Raw genomic sequence first — 17,500 nt, 5'->3', positions numbered from 1 at the left:
GTAGCCGAAGGAGAAAAAATATCTGGCACTTATGGACTAGTATTCACAAGTGACCATACCTTTAAAGCCCCTTAAGCTTGATGTTGGGCTGAAGCTCATCATTTTCAATTGAGTGTGCTTTGAGTAAAATTTCTACGGGACTCAAACTCAAACGTAAGGACCCACAATTCAGATGCATGGGCACGGACTTAAAGGTCCACAGAATCAGAAAAAGAAATGTTATTTTTTGATGTGATTATATTGATTTTTAAGTAATAAACAAAGAACTGAACGTGCTTTTGAATTCTAATAATTTTTTGAGGTGTTACAGTTGAAAAAGCAAACCCGTCGGGTACTGCCCCTAAAAATTTCAGGTAAACTGCCATGACGTAATCGAGGGAAAGATTGTCTCGGCACGCAATGGATACTGGCCGCACAACTCACTTCAGACTCGTTAGAAAGTGAATTTGACCAATAATTTTCTGATCAAGAATACCCAGATTACGACCAGAGTCAAAATCATTATGTGGCAGATGCTATCAGACCGTACATGTATGAACTGGAAGTCGAGATGATGTCATCGGAGGGGTGGGGTCAATCGAGCGTAAAAGGGCACTAAATATAATTAAAATCTTCGTTTCAATATATTTATTCAAGAAAAGAACAACGATTCAGGGTTAAGTGAAGCCATATCTATTCATGAAACCAAACATGATTTTCTGATTCTGTGGACTTTTAAAACATACAGTGTCTTGAGAAAGTATTCACACCCCTTGCCTTTTTCACATTTTGTTGGGTTACAGCCTGAATTTAAAATGGATTAAATTGAGATATTTTTGTCACCGATCTGCACAAAACACCCCAAAATGACAAAGCAAATTTTTTGGGGGGGAAATTTTCACAAATTAATTAAAAATTAAAAGCTGAAATGTTTTTCGTCAATAAGTATTCATCATTTTATGTCAATTGGTTTTTCGTCAATAAGTATTCAACCCCTTTGCTGTGACACTTCAAATTGAGCCCAGGTACATCCAATTTCCTTTGATCATCCTTGAGATGTCTACAACTTGATTGGAGTCCACCTGTGGCCAATTGAATTGATTGGATATAATTTAGAAACAAACACACCTTTCTAGATGGGGTCCCACAGTTGACAGTGCAAGTCAGAGCAGAAACTCTACCATGAAATCCAAGGAACCGTCCGTAGAACTCAGATATAGAATAGTAAGGAGACATAGATCCAAGGAAGGGTATTTATTTTTTTGTATACATTGTCGAGGCTCGTATGAAAGCTAACACACAACGCACAGCAAGGGAGCATGAGACAAGAGGGGTGGGAGAGGGAGGGACAAAACAGTGGGGAACAGAGACATGAGGAGATTTGTGGAAAGGAGAGGGATGCGGCGGGGAACACGGGGTATACAAGATGGACACCACAGGGACTTTCAGGAATGAAAGCAGGGAATTTGAAGGAGGTGCGTTTAAGGTGGATTAACGGGGGTATAAAAGATCGAGGATTTGGATGGGGGACGATAAGACGATAAGAGGATTTGGATGGGGGACGATAAGATTTGAATGGGGGACTGCTGGAGAACGGCTGTTTTGAAGGCCTGGAGGGAAGAATGGGATTGAAGAGAGTGAGGGAGTTTATTCAAAAGGTGGGGAAAATGAGGAATGAAAGAGTGAAGGTGAGCAGTGATTCGTGATTCTGGGAGTTTTACCAGAAGGGGTTTGCTGGCAGACTTTGAGCACCCTGTGGAAATATGGGGGGGGGGGGACATATCGCATACAGAGCAGGGGGGGCGAGATCGAAGAGGAGACGGTAGAAGAGAGAAAGACTGCCAAACTGCCTGTGGTGAGAGAGTGAGAGGCCCAAAGACCCAGCCTCATTGCGGGAGATGCCAATGATCCGAAATGCCTTGGTTTCCACAGCGTGAAGCCGAGAAAGGTGAGAGGCAGGAGCACCAGCCCAAAGGGGAGAGCAGTACTCCATCAGGCTGTGGACGAAAGCTTTGTAAGTGGTCAGGAGCTCAGGTGGGCCGGGGAAGGACTTTGCACGACGGAGGATTCCCAGTCGGCGACTGGCTTTGGAGACCAGGTTGGAAATGTGGTTTTCCCAGGAAAGATCATGACAGATCGTGAGACCCAGAAGTTTGAATGAAAGGACTTCTTCCAGAGGATTGTTGAGAAAGTAGATTGGGGGGGGGGGGGGATTCAAACAATCATTTTGGAGAGACATAGTGAGAGTGTGATATTCATCAGGATTGATAGGCATGTTCCATGTGCTGGCCCAGTTTGAGATTTTACCCAGATCTGTAGAGTGAAGAAGCTGCTGATTGCCGGTTGGAGGGATGACAGATGGTACGGCAGAGGGTGGAGTCATCAGCGAAGAGATAAAGAGGATTTTCCAGAAAGTCAGAGAGATCATTGACGAAAACCAGAAAAAGAACAGGGCCCAGAACGCTGCCTTGAGGAACTCCAGCCAGGACACGAAGAGGAGATGAGAGAACTCCATTTAGGGCCACACGTTGGCTGCAACAGTAGAGGAAGTCTGTGAGCCATGAGTGGAGATGGTCTTGGATACCATTGAAAGAGAGTTTGGTGAGTAGGGCAGGGTGCCAGGCCATGTCAAAAGCACGTGATATGTTTCAGGATATGGCTCTGATTTCATGTTTGGCATTGAGCACCACCATCCATTGTTGAGAGCAGAAGCAGCATATCCAGGGTCGAGTGACCTGGTCTGAAACCAAATTGATGATTGGAAAGCAAGCCTTTGGAGAAGAGGAAGGATTTAATGTCTGAAGCGATGATGGAGTCAGAGTGAGAAATGAAATGATGATTTGTTAGGGTTAGGATTCGTAATGAAATGATGGAGTGAGAGTGAGAGAGTGTGAGAGAGAGAGTGTGAGAGAGAGAGAGTGTGAGAGAGAGAGAGAGAGTGTGTGAGAGAGAGAGTGTGAGAGAGTGAGAGAGAGTGAGAGAGAGAGCGAGAGAGAGCGAGAGAGAGAGAGAGAGAGAGAGAGAGAGAGAGAGAGAGAGAGAGAGAGAGAGAGAGACAGACAGTGAGAGAGTGAGAGACAGAGAGTGAGAGTGAGAGAGAGTAAGAGAGAGTGAGAGAGAGTGAGAGAGAGAGAGTGAGTGAGAGAGAGAGAGTGAGAGAGAGAGAGTGTGAGAGAGAGAGAGTGAGAGAGAGTGAGTGTGAGCGAGAGAGAGAGAGAGAGAGAGAGAGAGTGTGAGAGAGAGAGAGTGTGAGAGAGAGAGAGTGTGAGAGAGAGAGAGAGAGAGTGTGAGAGAGAGAGAGTGTGAGAGAGAGTGTGAGTGTGAGAGAGAGAGAGAGTGAGAGAGAGAGAGAGAGAGAGAGAGAGAGAGAGAGAGAGAGAGAGAGAGAGAGAGAGAGAGAGAGAGAGGAGAGAAAAGTACACATATGAATCATCTATCTGGAGTATTTCCAACGTCATCCACTGGAAGAGGTTCAGATTCTTGAATTTGTAGATGTCACCATCAGTGATAACTTCTCCTTGTCTGACTATATGGACAAACTGGCCTTCAAAAGCAACTGCAGACTTTGCATCCTTCAAGTCATTCTTTGAAAATTCAGTGCTTTGCCAATCAAGGTCTTGGTTCATAGCTCAAATGAGTATCACTTTGTCCGCTGGGCTTGTGCCATCACCTCACAAGTCTCCACTGAATTCTATTAAAATTAAAGCAAAATTACTGGACAACATTCTCTTAACATTATCCTTGATGCAATGAAGCAAAAGCACAGATTTTACTGGTGCATGGCCACTTCCTCATCGTTGGCAGAAAAAAAATGTTCCCACATTGCAGACAAGTTGATGACCTCTGTTTTATACCACCTCTCCTCTGGTCTTAATCCTTCAGTTCTCTCAGCCCTGTGATACTCCCCAGTTCCACCAGGCCAATGTGATCTTCCAGTCATCTTCTGGTTAAACTCCAAAAAACCAGGGTTAATACCCACCTCCATTCTTTTATTCTTCTTTTATCCCATTTGTGGAACGGTCTTCCAAAAGCAATTCAAATTGCAGACAATCATCTCACGTAATTGCGCATCCTTTACCCACAATCTTTTCTACCCCCATTGATCCTACCTAACCCAATCCTCTTACTTGCAGTTTGCTGTGCGTTTCTTCCACTTCTCTTTTTCTTGTTTGTTCCTTCCCTTGCTCATTGCGTTGAACTGCTCTTTCAGTCCATTGCCCTTTTTCCCTTGATCACTTCGTTCTTCCATTTGCCTTGATTTTCTCAAACAAAAAAGTATTTATCTCATGGTTTAGCAGTTTGTTTTGCACCTTACCTTCTTTTAGGTCAAAAGTAATTGTATGTATGGTATTGCATTTGACATACCAGGCACTCACCTCTCTGGACTGCCATTACATGCATCTCCATCAGAAAAACCAGGACATTTTGATCCGTGCACTTTTATGATATCATTGATTTTGTGTTCCCTCAGTCGTGTGATACATGAAGGAATTCAACATGTCATTTATTGGCAAATTATCTTTACTTGAGCTTTCAAATCATTATGATTTTTTTTAATGGAGGAGGGAAGAACATATAAAATGTTTTTCACCCCTCCTGGAGTGTATCACGATGTGTGGTGAGGCCTCACTCTACCCCTCTTCCTTGCTCTTCCCCACTTCCAAGCTCAAATATCCTCACCCTTTCCTCACTCTCCCACCCACCTCTCCCCTCCTCCCTCCCCGCCATCCTCTCCAACCCCCCACCCACCCACCCATCTCAATATTCAAGTCAGCGAAGCAACGGGTTGTATTTACTCATCTTTAACATTGTTATGTACAGCACTTTAAAGGATTTATTCCTGGTTAATGGCATGTTCACAACTCTCATATATCAGTTATCATGCAGGGAATTCCTTACTATTATTCCTCATCAGTCTTTTCTTTTCTCAGCAACGGATGGGGGCCCGAAACTTCAAGTAAAAAGTCAGGACCACCTCTCTCAATATATTTGGAAACTTGGTCATGGGCTAACAGGCAGCTTTCTACCAATGGCATACAGACACCTCTCATCAATGGGCTGGCAGACTTTGTCAACACCCTCAAAAAGAAATTTGCCCTTTATGACAGAATGCCTTCTCATCTCGCAGTCGAGGATAAGATTCCTTTAGGTAGCGTTCTGTGACTCTCCTTCCCCAGGTTAAATGAAAGGCAAAAATTATTTTGCTTCTCTGGGCAGCCTTCTATTCAACTTTGCAGATGATTACACTCTGCATGGTAAAATCCCTCACCCGAGTGACAAGTCGGCTGCAGCAACATTTGTCTGCAGATTTGGACATCAGAATGTGATCCATCCATCCATTGGGACTACACTCTGTGCAGAGCGTTGGTGCTGCCTAAGCAGTCTCCTTGGCTATTGGGCACAATGCTGGACAGGCCATCACTCCGACACAGGATACTAGCAAGCTGGCACTCATTTTGCCAACCTCAGAAGGCAGAGTAAACCCCACTTGGTATTAATTCAACAGCTGAGCGGGATTTGAACTCAGGATCCAAGGACCCCAAGCCCACCACCCTAACCATTAAGCCAACCCCAGGCATAGAATGCGATCCTTGACTTGAAATTTGATATTCAACATAGGCAAGTTGCTTGTCAAGCCCTGGGAGTCAATTGCAGGTCGGCTCAGGGCGCTGTATTTTTTTGTCATCACAGATTGGCTTGCAGTCTTCTTGTTATCAACTCACACTGGTCTTGCTACCAACCCTACCCTATCAACCATTGACTCCTCCCCAACTCTAGTATAAAGGAAACACTTTTTTTGTGCTACACCAGTAATTATTTTGTGCTAACCTTTAATAACCTCAATATTCTGCTCACTTGAACTCGAATATCCATTTATCTGCCTCTCTGCTTCGATGCAATCCACATTACATGAACTTATTTAGTTCTGCTCATGATGATTGCAGTTTGCGAGATTACTGCGATCATTGTTCGTTCACTCACCTTGTCCTTTTGTCCTCACATGTTAAATCCTTCCCTCTTTCTCCCTCACTCTGCCCTGTTCTCCCCCATCCTCCCTCCTTTTCCCCTCCCTCCTCTTCCCCTCCCTCCTCCCCCCTTCAACTCTTCCATGAACCTTGTCATTCGATAAATATAATAAATAACCACAATTATAATTTGCCCAAACTCCCCATGAGGGCCATTTGAACAATGAACCTGTTAGTCGTGCATAATATTTTGAGCTGTGATTAAAAAACAAAAAATCTTTATTTCAATTCAATACAAATATTTCAGTTTATTATTTTATTTTCTTAAAAAAAAGACCATAATAGTATCAATTATCTCACTTGTAAACTAGAACGGGCACTCATAGAGCGCATACCTTCGCCACCACTACTTTTTTTGTCCTTGGTATGAGTGTGGGGAACTGGTTTCATATGAATGGTCTTATGACACAAACCACATATCTATAATGTCATGACCCCCCCCGACTTTCGGGGGCTACGGACTAAACAACAATCAACTCACGTCGTATTGGCGAGTCTTCACTCGCAAGCTCGGTGAATACAACATTTCAACAAGAGAAGGTAATCTCGTTTGATGCTGGTTTCATGCAAATCGAATAAGAATTGACTGAGTTATGCCGAAAACCGCATATTTTTCAAGGGCGTGACCCCCCCCCCCGACATTTTACCTCAACCGGTGACATGTGTTATGACGTCATTGTGTCACAAGATTGGGCATTAAATTCTGAACATTTTGGTGCTGGGTTCATGTAAAGCGGACAAGAATTGACTGCGTTATGACAAAAACCGCATATTTTTTAAGGTCGTGACCCCCCTGACCTTTGACCCCTAACCGGTAACAAGAGTATGGGCGTCATTGTGCCATATTGCATATCACAAGATGAGGCGTTGAATTCTGAACATTTTGGCGTTAGTTGCATGCAAATTGAATCAAAAATGACCGTGTTATCGTAAAAAGACGATTTTGACCTTTTCGTGACCTTGACCTTGACCTTTGACCCGAACGATCCCAAAATCTAATCGAATGCTTCCTGGCTAATAACCAATCATCCCACCAAATTTCATGCAATTCGGTTTTACACTTTTTGAGTTATACGAATCACAAGATTACAAATAAATAAATAAATAAATAAATACACGCCGACCAAAACATAACCTTTCGCAGAATGCGAAGGTAATGAATGGAAAATGTTTCAGGAAACGATCTCGCATTTCATAACACATCTCTGTCAAGTAAATAAAAGCTACGTGTATTATAAAGTACAAAAATATTACATGATACATATATATATATATATATATATATATATATATATTTATATATATATATATATATATATATATGTATGTATGTATATATATATATATAATTGGCAATAAAATTTACCTGATTGTTTTGAAAATCATAGTCCATTGAGAATTGCATCTTTCCCAGTTTCTCTTCTTCCTTCTCTTCCTCTTCTTTCTCTTCACCCTCAGTCAACCCAGTTTCCAGGTCTTCGTCCGACTGAATCTGAGACAGGCAGGAGGTAGAAAGGAAGAGACGAACAATTTCATTTCAAAAAGATTAAGAGAATCTCATGGCTACCTGGTACGGAGGGGATATTAAAACCTAGTTGTAATTAATTTAATTTACATCTTTTTATTATTATTATTATTATTATTATTATTATTATTATTATTATTATTATTATCACAGATCAACCTTTATGGACCATCTGTGATGAATTTATTTGTCACATTAAAGTAAGCTTGGAAATGATCATGATGATATTATTCCATTTTGCAAAAAATATTTCCTCAACCTCAGTTTGCTTACCCTGAGAATAACATTGAAAAGCCAAATTAACATTCAAAATCGGTTTATTTATCAGCAAATGCAATAATGCGTGTCAACCGATTCTAATGGGATTTCACAGGTGGAGGCATAGCATGTGCAATGAGTCTGAGTGAGAATGCGAGGCATGCAGAGTGAGAGACGAAGGCAGACAGGGAAACCAGCAAAAGGAAAAGCAGGTAAACTAGTTGGGATAAATCCCACTAGGTCAGATAGGAAAAGGAGGTTCGATTAAAGAAATGCCAACAATTTCAATCGAGCTTAATCGAGAAACCAATACTTCAGGGATTAATCTCAAACATCAATAAGGACGGGAACAGGACAAGCAGCCAAGGTCTATTGGGGTTTACATGGGTGTCATGTGAAGGTGAATAACAGAGCTGCGACTTGCATCTCCAAGCAAAGGTTATGGGGTCAAATTTCACTTCGTGTGGAGGCTTGACAACCAGGCATCCAGATAAATGGGATGCCAGGAAGCATCGCATCATCTAAAATCCACAGCTTCAAGTGAGTCATATAATCTCAGAGACAAGAGGATGTATGTATAATTGCTGAGGATGTATGCGTGACAGTTTGCTTATTGCCTAATATTGCATTATTGCCGAACATTATTTAATGACTACAATTAATTTAAAGAATCATGCAAAATGAAATAGTTTCTGGCGTGCAGAAGGCCTATAAACTAGTAGCTGGGATCCATGTATGGCTTAAACATCATCAACTATACAGAAGTGTTCGTTTCAAACAATAACAGATGCAGATATTAATCTCAATTATCATTTGGAGAAGTGTAGGCCTCAACACAAAGATTTAGCGATGATATATGTGGCAGCAAAATCTACATATGGGGATGGCATGTACGGGCGACTCATGAATGAAGGGGGAGGGAGGGAGGTGACATCATGGGTGCACCGCTGCAAGAGGTACACAAGAGAAGCTGTCTTGATTCCAGGATGAAAGGTAAATAAAAATCCCGGGGAGAGTGATACAAATGGAATACTGGGTTGAGAATTAAAAACGAAGGGTGCTAGGGTGAGAGGTACAAGGTGATGGCAGCAGTGGCTACATAATTGTGCAGTATGAGCAAGACACGACAGTTGGGGCCAGGGAAACTGTATCGCAGAGCGGAAACTACCAAGGAACAAGAGGGCTATCCGATCATCCTATTATGCCATGAGAGACTAGCCATGGCAGCTCAGTGGGTGCTGCCAATGTACACCACAGTACAGGGACAGTACCATCGAGGCTGAGCCAGGATGAGCACAGAGATGGCAGTATCCAGAGTGTTGGCCTTTGCATAAAATGAGACTTTATATGTATACAATATCGAGGCTCATGGAAGAGTGAGGTGACAGAAGACGAAAAAGCAATGTTCCGACAACGGGGCATGTGGAGCCACATTTTGACAAACCACGCAAGGGAATGAATGAACAGAAACAAGAGGAGAGAGAAGAGGGGAGGAAACATAAACCTTTAAGTAAGAGTGATACATGAGGTAGACCGAATGTGGGTAGAAAAGATTTTGGGTATGGATCATGGAAGACATGAGATGGTGCTGCACTGCTTGCCTGAAGCTCTAATAGAGAAGACTGCAATTTTTTGACGTATCTCTTGAACACAGTTTCAAATGGGCGAGGGTAAGTATCATCAAGGTGGAAGCCAGTGTGCACACCAAGAAGGCAGCACCTCAGGTGTTGGACCATGTGTACCAAAGGGCCTGGTGCACACGAATGCTGTACCCCAGGTGTGGGCCTGTAGGGTAAGAAACTTGGTGCAAGCTGCTGAGAGCAAGCACCATTGAGGGTCCAGGTCAAGGGATGAACGGTTGGGCAAAGAACTGGTAGCACTGAGGATTTGAAAGGGACGTGCTACACAACCAGAAGCACCATCGGCACAGGTTTTGAGGCGTGTTACTTGAATGGGACTTAACACTCATAGCTGGTCTTGCAACGGCGCAGGTTGGATAAGTTATTCCCGTGTTTGTCGGCCATGCTAAAAGAGAGTGCATCTGATGCTTTTCTGTGCAATCAATCTTCCTGTTTCATTCAAACCTACTTTTCAGTGCGGCCAACCTTTCTTTTAAGCGTGACATGGCCGAACAGCTGGCTTGGGTGGATGCACATGATGTGTGAGCTCATAAGAGCACCAAGAGAATGAGACCAGGTTGCAGGGAGAACCCTATGCAGCTGAGCATAAGTGGTGTGTGTATGCCAGCTCCATGGCTGTAAGCATTGACAGAATAGAATACAGCCTGCAATCTTCATTGCAATGAACCCTGCTTTGAAGTGAAACTGTCAAAGAGTTGGCTCAGATAGACAAGGCACAATGTCAGTAAGAGCATTAAAAGAGTCACACAACCAGGTGTGTGCCCATGAGTGTCTGCTTGTGCCAGTGTATGCCTGTCCAGCAGACCCCAGTTGTTCCCATCGTGTGCTGCCTTTTTGGCTGCTGGTTGCATCATTGTTAGAGGCGCAGCTATGCCGCTGATGCAGTGCCCCTATTACCAGTATACTGGTGCTCCTTTCGCCTACCTCGGAAGGATGACAGGCTGAGTCAACTCTCTGGTGTTAATTCAGTGGCCAACGGGGCTCAAACTCAGGACTCTAGGATCCCAAGCCACCACCCTAACTGCTAAGTCAACACCAGGCTTACCCCAATAAAGTTGGCCAGGCTCGTTGCACATGTCATTCAAAAAATAAAAGTACAACACATACTTTGAGGTGCAGCCAACCACCCTCATCAATGTCACCAACTGCACATACCATTCACCCTTTACAGAGTGATACTGCAGGACAGCTTACTTAGCCGAAGGTCCTGCATCCTGGCCACGGGTTGTGAACAATGTGTACAAGTGCATTCTCTGATTTGTGAGTTGTGCTCATCTGACCGATTCCCTTTCCCCATTTCCCTCACCACTACTTTCTCCATTCCTGATTGGGGACCAATAAAATATATTGCTGAGCCTTAGCTTGGTAAACGTTACCGAAGCCTCAACATGCAATATTTTTCGAAATGATGTTATGACGAAAAAGAGTAGCAGCTCAAGACTCATGCTAGGCTAAGAAATAAAATAAAAAATCTGGAGAAGTTTACGTTTCAACAATAACAGAAGGAGATGCACGCCTTAAAATATAAATTGGAGAAGCATAGACCTCAAAAGCAGAATCACAGGAAATGCATGTAGCACTGCATACATCACAAACCAAACATAATGGGTTTGGAAGAGAGTATCAGCATCAACCAAGCAAGTAACTACAGTAGCAGTCGCTGAGCCAGTCGGGAAAGGAGGTGAGCTGATGTGCATGCCATGTTGAATAAGATGCAAGGTCAGTTAGACCTACCAGTGGCCGGTGTTAGCCGTAGGTAGCAGTGGAGATGTTGCCATGCCCAGAAACGTGAAGGCAGACAGACAGTTGATGTAGGCACAAGAGATAAAGGCAACATTTAGCAAAGTAGCACAGCACAACTGACAGACAAACAGCAGGCAATGGTGATATAATGCAATACACACTTCATTTAAGTTGGATATATACATAAAAGTTTGTGAAAGAAAACCATAAAAACAATAAGTAACTAGTAGGGCATTTGGTAGAGCACATCCCTCCGCCATGCAATGCCTGATCCAGTAGAACATATCGGGCCCAATAAATTTTTGAAATATGCTATACTGAATATTGTTTTTGTCCCTATTTTTCAATGGTGAAGAATCACTTTTAAAATTAAAAAATTCTTGTATCCGGATCTTCACCAAAATCGAATCAATTTGTCATCGTCACGCACTCAACGTCTCCACCAAATTTCGTCAAAATCAGTCCACAATTTTTTGAAATATCATGCAACATGTATATTGTTTGTGGACCTAAATCTCAATGGTGAAGAATCTCTTTATATTTTAAAAAGTCTAGGGGCCAGATCTGGATCTGGATCTTCACTAAAATCTAATCAGTTCGTACTTGTCACACACCCAATGTGGCCACCAAATTTCGTACAAATCTGTCCCCAATGTTTTGAAATATTGTGCTATATGTACACCAGGACCGCAACACTCGCGGTTCCAACATTCATGGGTTTCGTGTATTCGGTTGATAATTTGCGACATACTCCTACATTCACGGGAAATAGCCCCGCGTATTCATGGTTTTTACGGCAAAAACTTTTTTCATGAGCCGCGAGGATAACACAGATCTAAAACATATCTTCCATGAGCCACACACAAAGCAGCTGAATGTATGCATAGTACAATACTGTACTTAAGAAAAAAAACATATCTTTCACGAGCCACGGACATGACTTGCTTCCTGGTCATGGTCTGGACGTACTCTGTTGTAGCTTCGTGGAATAAACAGCTTCACGAAATAAACAGTTTCACGGGACGTCTCGCCATGTGCACTTTAAACATACGGTACTCTATTGTAGCTTCGCGGTATAAACATAGTTTCGTGGGATGTCTCACCAATGTAACACGTCGTTCCCTATTTCTGAATAGTGAAGAATCTTCTTCTTCTTCTTCTTCTTCTTCTTCTTCTTTCGGCTGCTCCCGTTAGGGGTCGCCACAGCGGATCATCCGTATGATCCGCATAGTGATTTGGCACATGTTTTATGCCGGATGCCCTACCTGACGCAACCCTGGTCGCCTCTTACGACACAGGGATATGGTACACCTATTTTTTAACCGGGGTATACACCGGCCCAGTATACTGGTACTCATTTCGCCGACCTCGGAAGGATGACAGGCTGAGTCAACCCCCTGGTGTATTAATTCAGTGGCCCAACAGGGCTTGAACTCAGGACCTCTTGGATCCCAAGCCGCTGCCCTAACCACTGCGCCAACACCAGGCTCATTACCTGGTGTTACCTGAATAGTTTACCTCATTATCTCATTACCTGAATAGTGAAGAATCACTTTTAAAAATCTCGTAGCCAGATCCGGATCCAGATCTTCATCAAAATCTCATCAATTCGTCCTTGTTACACACCCAACCTGCCCAACAAATTTCATGTGAATCCGTCCACAACTTTTTGAGATATCTTGTACACAGACAAACAAACAAACAAGAAAAAGAAGTCATGCAGAGCACACTACTTCCAAAATCCACCCCCCTCTCCAAAGTTTTCCATGGATACATCAAATTGTCCATTTCATGATGATTAAAATTGACAATCTTAAATCAAAGCTGTTCAATTGGATGAAAATTGATAATTTTTCAGATTAAAATTGATAATTTTAGAAGTTTGACCTTGAGTTGACCTTTAACCTTTTGACCACAAAAATAGTCGCTTTCCAAATTCAGTGATGGACGATGCAATTGCAGTTTAATCTTCAAGTTAATAGGATGTAAATTGAAGATTTTAGAAATTTGACCTCAAGATGACCTTTGACCTCAAAATCAATAGGCTTCTCAGTTGAGACTACCTCTACAACTTGGTAAAGTTTCATGATGGTCGGTTTGGAATTGTTACTTGTAGGCGATTGTCAAACAGACAGAATAACAAAATAGACAGACCAATATACTTGAAAAATCTTAGATTTTACAAGTAACAAACAGGCGTGAAAACATAACTTCCTTCTACCTTTCGTGTCGGAGGTAAAAATTGATTAAAAAAAAACTCTTTACTTGTGAGAAAAACATCTTAAAGTTGAAATGCAACATCATTGAGTAAAGGTGGAGAAATTGGACATCATTCTTCCCTTGCAGTTCCTTCACAGTGTAGGGAAAGAATGATGGTTGTAGATGTGATGAAGTGCTAAATAATATAACAGATGAAGAGTACAAAACAGAGTCGTGGTTTACTCATCTATCCTACTCAGCTACACATTGTATTTGCAAAAATGAGAGAATTACTGAACCTACCTGTTTCTTCTCCCCAAGTTATCCCATAGATTCCACATTTGCTTTCCACCATCTCCTACAAACCTCTCTTCCTGACCTTTTTTCCCCACACTTCCCATAACTTCAATTTTGCCTCCTTTCTTCCCACCATCACCCCCTTTCGTCTTGACCTCCAACCTACCCCAGAGCCTACTCAGTGCATTTCCATTCAGGAAAGCTTTACTCTTCTATTTTTCTTTATCCCTTTCCCCCAAGCAGAGGCAATATCGTGGCGTGGGTCTGGCCAGTTAAGTTAATCCCCCAGACATAATTGTGATGGACAGACGGTTAACACCGACCAGGCCCAGATCGCTGAGCAGTTTTCCTTTGGAGGCGGACACGTGATCCTCAGAGATTATAGCGTGCGCGGGAGGGACAGGTGGCACTGGCGGAGCGACGGATGAAAGCACAAGGGGGTTATACTCGAACCCCACGACAAATTCATGGACACAGCCACTTAAAATAAACAGTGATTTAATGAAAATAGAAATATTTACAAGGGTATAAGTCAGAATGTAATGATAATAATGTGAAGTAAATCAAGCCTAAAGTCGAGGCACCTCTACACACGGACGTAAATACAGACAAGAGGAAAATGAAAGGAAAGCAAATCCTCCCTTTACTCTGGCACTTAGCTTTGTCCAGTGTTGGCCTATATTGAACTTTGCGATCGATGCGCTTTGTCCTGCGCGGGTAGACACACCTAAAATGGCACTGAGCCGCTCTATAGGTGGGAAACATATGTGAGATAATTTGTGAGGCGGTATTCAACGCCAAGGCTCAGAGACCGCCATGCAGCATCTTGCGTCGATCGTCCTCACCGACACCGCGGCTTTGCAGAATGGCACCGTCTCTTTCCCCTGATGGCTCGACATGAGGCTTCAAGATCAGTCTCTCACAACCCTGCCAAGGGTCAATGGCCAGCGTCTTGCTCCACCATGCGAGCAAATTCCCGTCAGCACAATTACGAGGATCGTGCCATCTTCTTCATGCATCGAAGGAAAGCCGGCCATAACAGGCCATCTCCGAGTTACGTTCTCTCTCGACCGCATACGTCCCTCACACCGAACTCGTGCGTTCGCTTCTGATCTCCCTTCGACGTCACACCTATCAATCATCCACCTCCGAGCATGGTTTTCTGGCACGAAAACCCAGGAAGGCGGGGCTTCTTTCCTGCTTGGTCGTGCAGCTCGGTTGTAATGGTTGTTGTTACAAAAACGTAACTCCTTCATTCCTTGTCTTGTCAATGCAAAAACGTAGTAATAGTTCACAGGGAGCAATTACATACTGGGGAAAATTGGTCTTAATCCTGATCGAATTAACACAGCACCACCCCCCATGTGGTGACAAGTTACACTTCAGCTCACAGTTTCCCTACTTAATTTACATTGAGATGTCTCCTACACATCCACGGACCAAACAACTCGATTCAATCCGAACTTTCCTATGAAATTCCTCCATCTACCCCCACAACCATAACAATATGCTTAGGTTTTTAAAATAAACAAACGATAAGCATCATGAGAAAAAGGACAAAGGAAAAAAGGAGGAAAGAATGGAGGAAGATACTGGCCTGCTGATTGCTATGCCTCACAAATCAATGAATCAACTCTGTCATAAGCACAGTCATGTCTGTTGACAAATAACCTTCATTACACCAACCATCTTTCACAAGAAGTGGATGGGTACTCTCCACTGCATCTTTAACCATCACGTCAATCTTCTCCTGTGAAAATACTTGGCCACACTACATTGTCTAGGAGTAATCTTTGTGCATGTTGGTAATACAAGCTCGTTTCAAATCCTCTACGGAAAGTCCTGACCGACTACTCCCTTAAGTGCTTCGTCAGATGTACTCTTCAGTTCAGCTTTGTTGTGGTTGTGTTTTGGCAATACCGTTTACTAGCAATTAACACAAGTCCCATCAGGTCCTGTTCTGAGTTTTGTTTTTTCCACACGTGAGTCCACGTGTGAGTTTTGTTAACCCTTTGCTGGTAATTATAGCTATTCCTGCAAATACGCAAACAGAAAAATGAATAAATTGAGGGTTCAAATTTGATGTGCAATTAAAGTGAATTCTTCTTTATTTATTCAGTTTATCTGTGGCAACAACTTCATTATGGATGTTAATGATGCCATTTGTGGCCATCTATATATTATATATAAATATTGGAGAAATTTTAAACCTCTTCAGCCTTCAACTCTCACGTCCCCATTCTCGACTTCCACCCCTTCGTTGTGTGCCCCTTATATAATTCTTCCTCTCTTTTTTTCCTTATCCAAATCTACCAACATCCTCTTGGCATTCTCCTTCTTCCTTCTACATGCCCATCTACCCTCCTCATTCTCTTTTTCCTTGACAACATTCTCCCCAGTGTGTAAATAATACACAGATGGCTCCTTTTATGTTTTGCAAGTAAAAAAAAGGTTTTATAAACTGCAAATATACCATCAGAGATGGGGAATCCCCCGCCATTGAAAAATAATTGAAATCAAACAAGCAGTTTTCCATTTATTACAAAAAACATTTTTTTCAAGATGGCCACCCCAGTCGGCCATCTTGGGTCCAGCCACGCCCAAAATCAATAGGGTTCTTCCTTTTCAGGTGGTACATGTATGACCCAAATTTAAAATCGATATGGTGAACAGTTTATGAGTTATCGCACTCACAGCTATAAATGTTGACGCCCAGCCGGACAGCCGGACGGACGACCCGGATGATAACAATATCCCCCTTCCGCCACGCACCGGGGGATAAAAACACAAAGCTCATAAACCTTCAAAGCTTTTGTGAACCTCCATCACGTTTTTACATCGACTTAACCTTGCTGCTGGACATCTACGAGGCCTAATTGGATGCTTGAGATTTGTCAGTTTTTGAAACAAGACTTTTAACATTTTGAAGTTGCCACAAAACTTTGCACACAGTTTGCAAATGTTTACAAAAGAAAAAACAACATTGTGTTTTAAAGGTTTAAAAAATCCACCAGGCTTTTTTAATATGTAAACTAATTTCTGAGAAAGTTTAGTAGTCTGTGTCAATTTCCATCACAATTGTCGAACTTGGTCAGCTGACATCTTTCACTTCCAAAACAAAACAAATGGATAAATTTGTCGAATAATATTATATAATTGATTTTAACGTGATTATAAACAATCTCATTCATTGTTTTTGTCAGGTTTAAAGAAATATCCATGCAGGTGTTGACTTTTGGAGGTTGTTGATATCAATTACATCAATTACTCACCCTGTCTTTGCCAGAACCAGCCAAATCCTTGACATCCTTCAAGTTGAAGGCATTTTTCATCCCCTTCTCCTTGCCCTTCTTCTTGTTTCGTTTTTTGCAGCAGCACTTCTTGCAGATGCAAAAGCAGCAGCATAGAACGAACAAGCCAGCTACTATAGCCAGCGCAATGATTGCCCATGGGGGTACTGTGCACACACGTCATGACATGAGGTCAGTTGTGGTTTGTTCAGGTTACTTTCGGTATACTTGCACCAAAAGCTGTTTTGTAAAGCATTTTGGCTGTGCAACAAAGAGGAATATATATATATATATATATATATATATATATATATATATATATATATATATATATATATATATATATATATATATATATATATATATATATATATATATATATATATATATTAGTGGTGCCTGGTGGCCTTGTGGAAGTTAATATATTATATGCAAGCTGCTAATATCTTAATATGAAAGCTGCTAATATATCTTAAAGTATAGCTTCCTAACGGATTCAGGTTGGGGGTATATTAGATTAGTGGTCTGAAAGGATATCTTAAA

The 17,500-nt window shown here is 42.2% G+C and overlaps 1 protein-coding gene across 1 annotated transcript in view; it reads right to left on the bottom strand.

The window, feature by feature from the left end:
* The window catches only part of SYT1 (synaptotagmin 1), a 671,970-nt gene that overhangs the window by 49,826 nt on the left and 604,644 nt on the right, over window positions 1–17,500 (bottom strand). The window contains exons 4-5 of the mRNA XM_085889005.1: window positions 16,940–17,124; window positions 7,372–7,497 (exon numbers count right to left, since the gene is read on the bottom strand). Coding sequence (XP_085745131.1) covers window positions 7,372–7,497; window positions 16,940–17,124 — 311 coding nt within the window. The remainder of the gene's footprint in view (window positions 1–7,371; window positions 7,498–16,939; window positions 17,125–17,500) is intronic.

This window comes from Eptatretus burgeri, chromosome 1 (assembly GCF_056783735.1).
Source record: "Eptatretus burgeri isolate ZD-2024b chromosome 1, Ebu_testis_v1, whole genome shotgun sequence".
In the NCBI taxonomy this organism is placed as follows: Eukaryota; Metazoa; Chordata; class Myxini; order Myxiniformes; family Myxinidae; genus Eptatretus; species Eptatretus burgeri.
The sequence above is the reverse complement of the archived record's forward strand: the minus strand, read 5'-3'. Positions and strand labels throughout refer to the sequence as shown.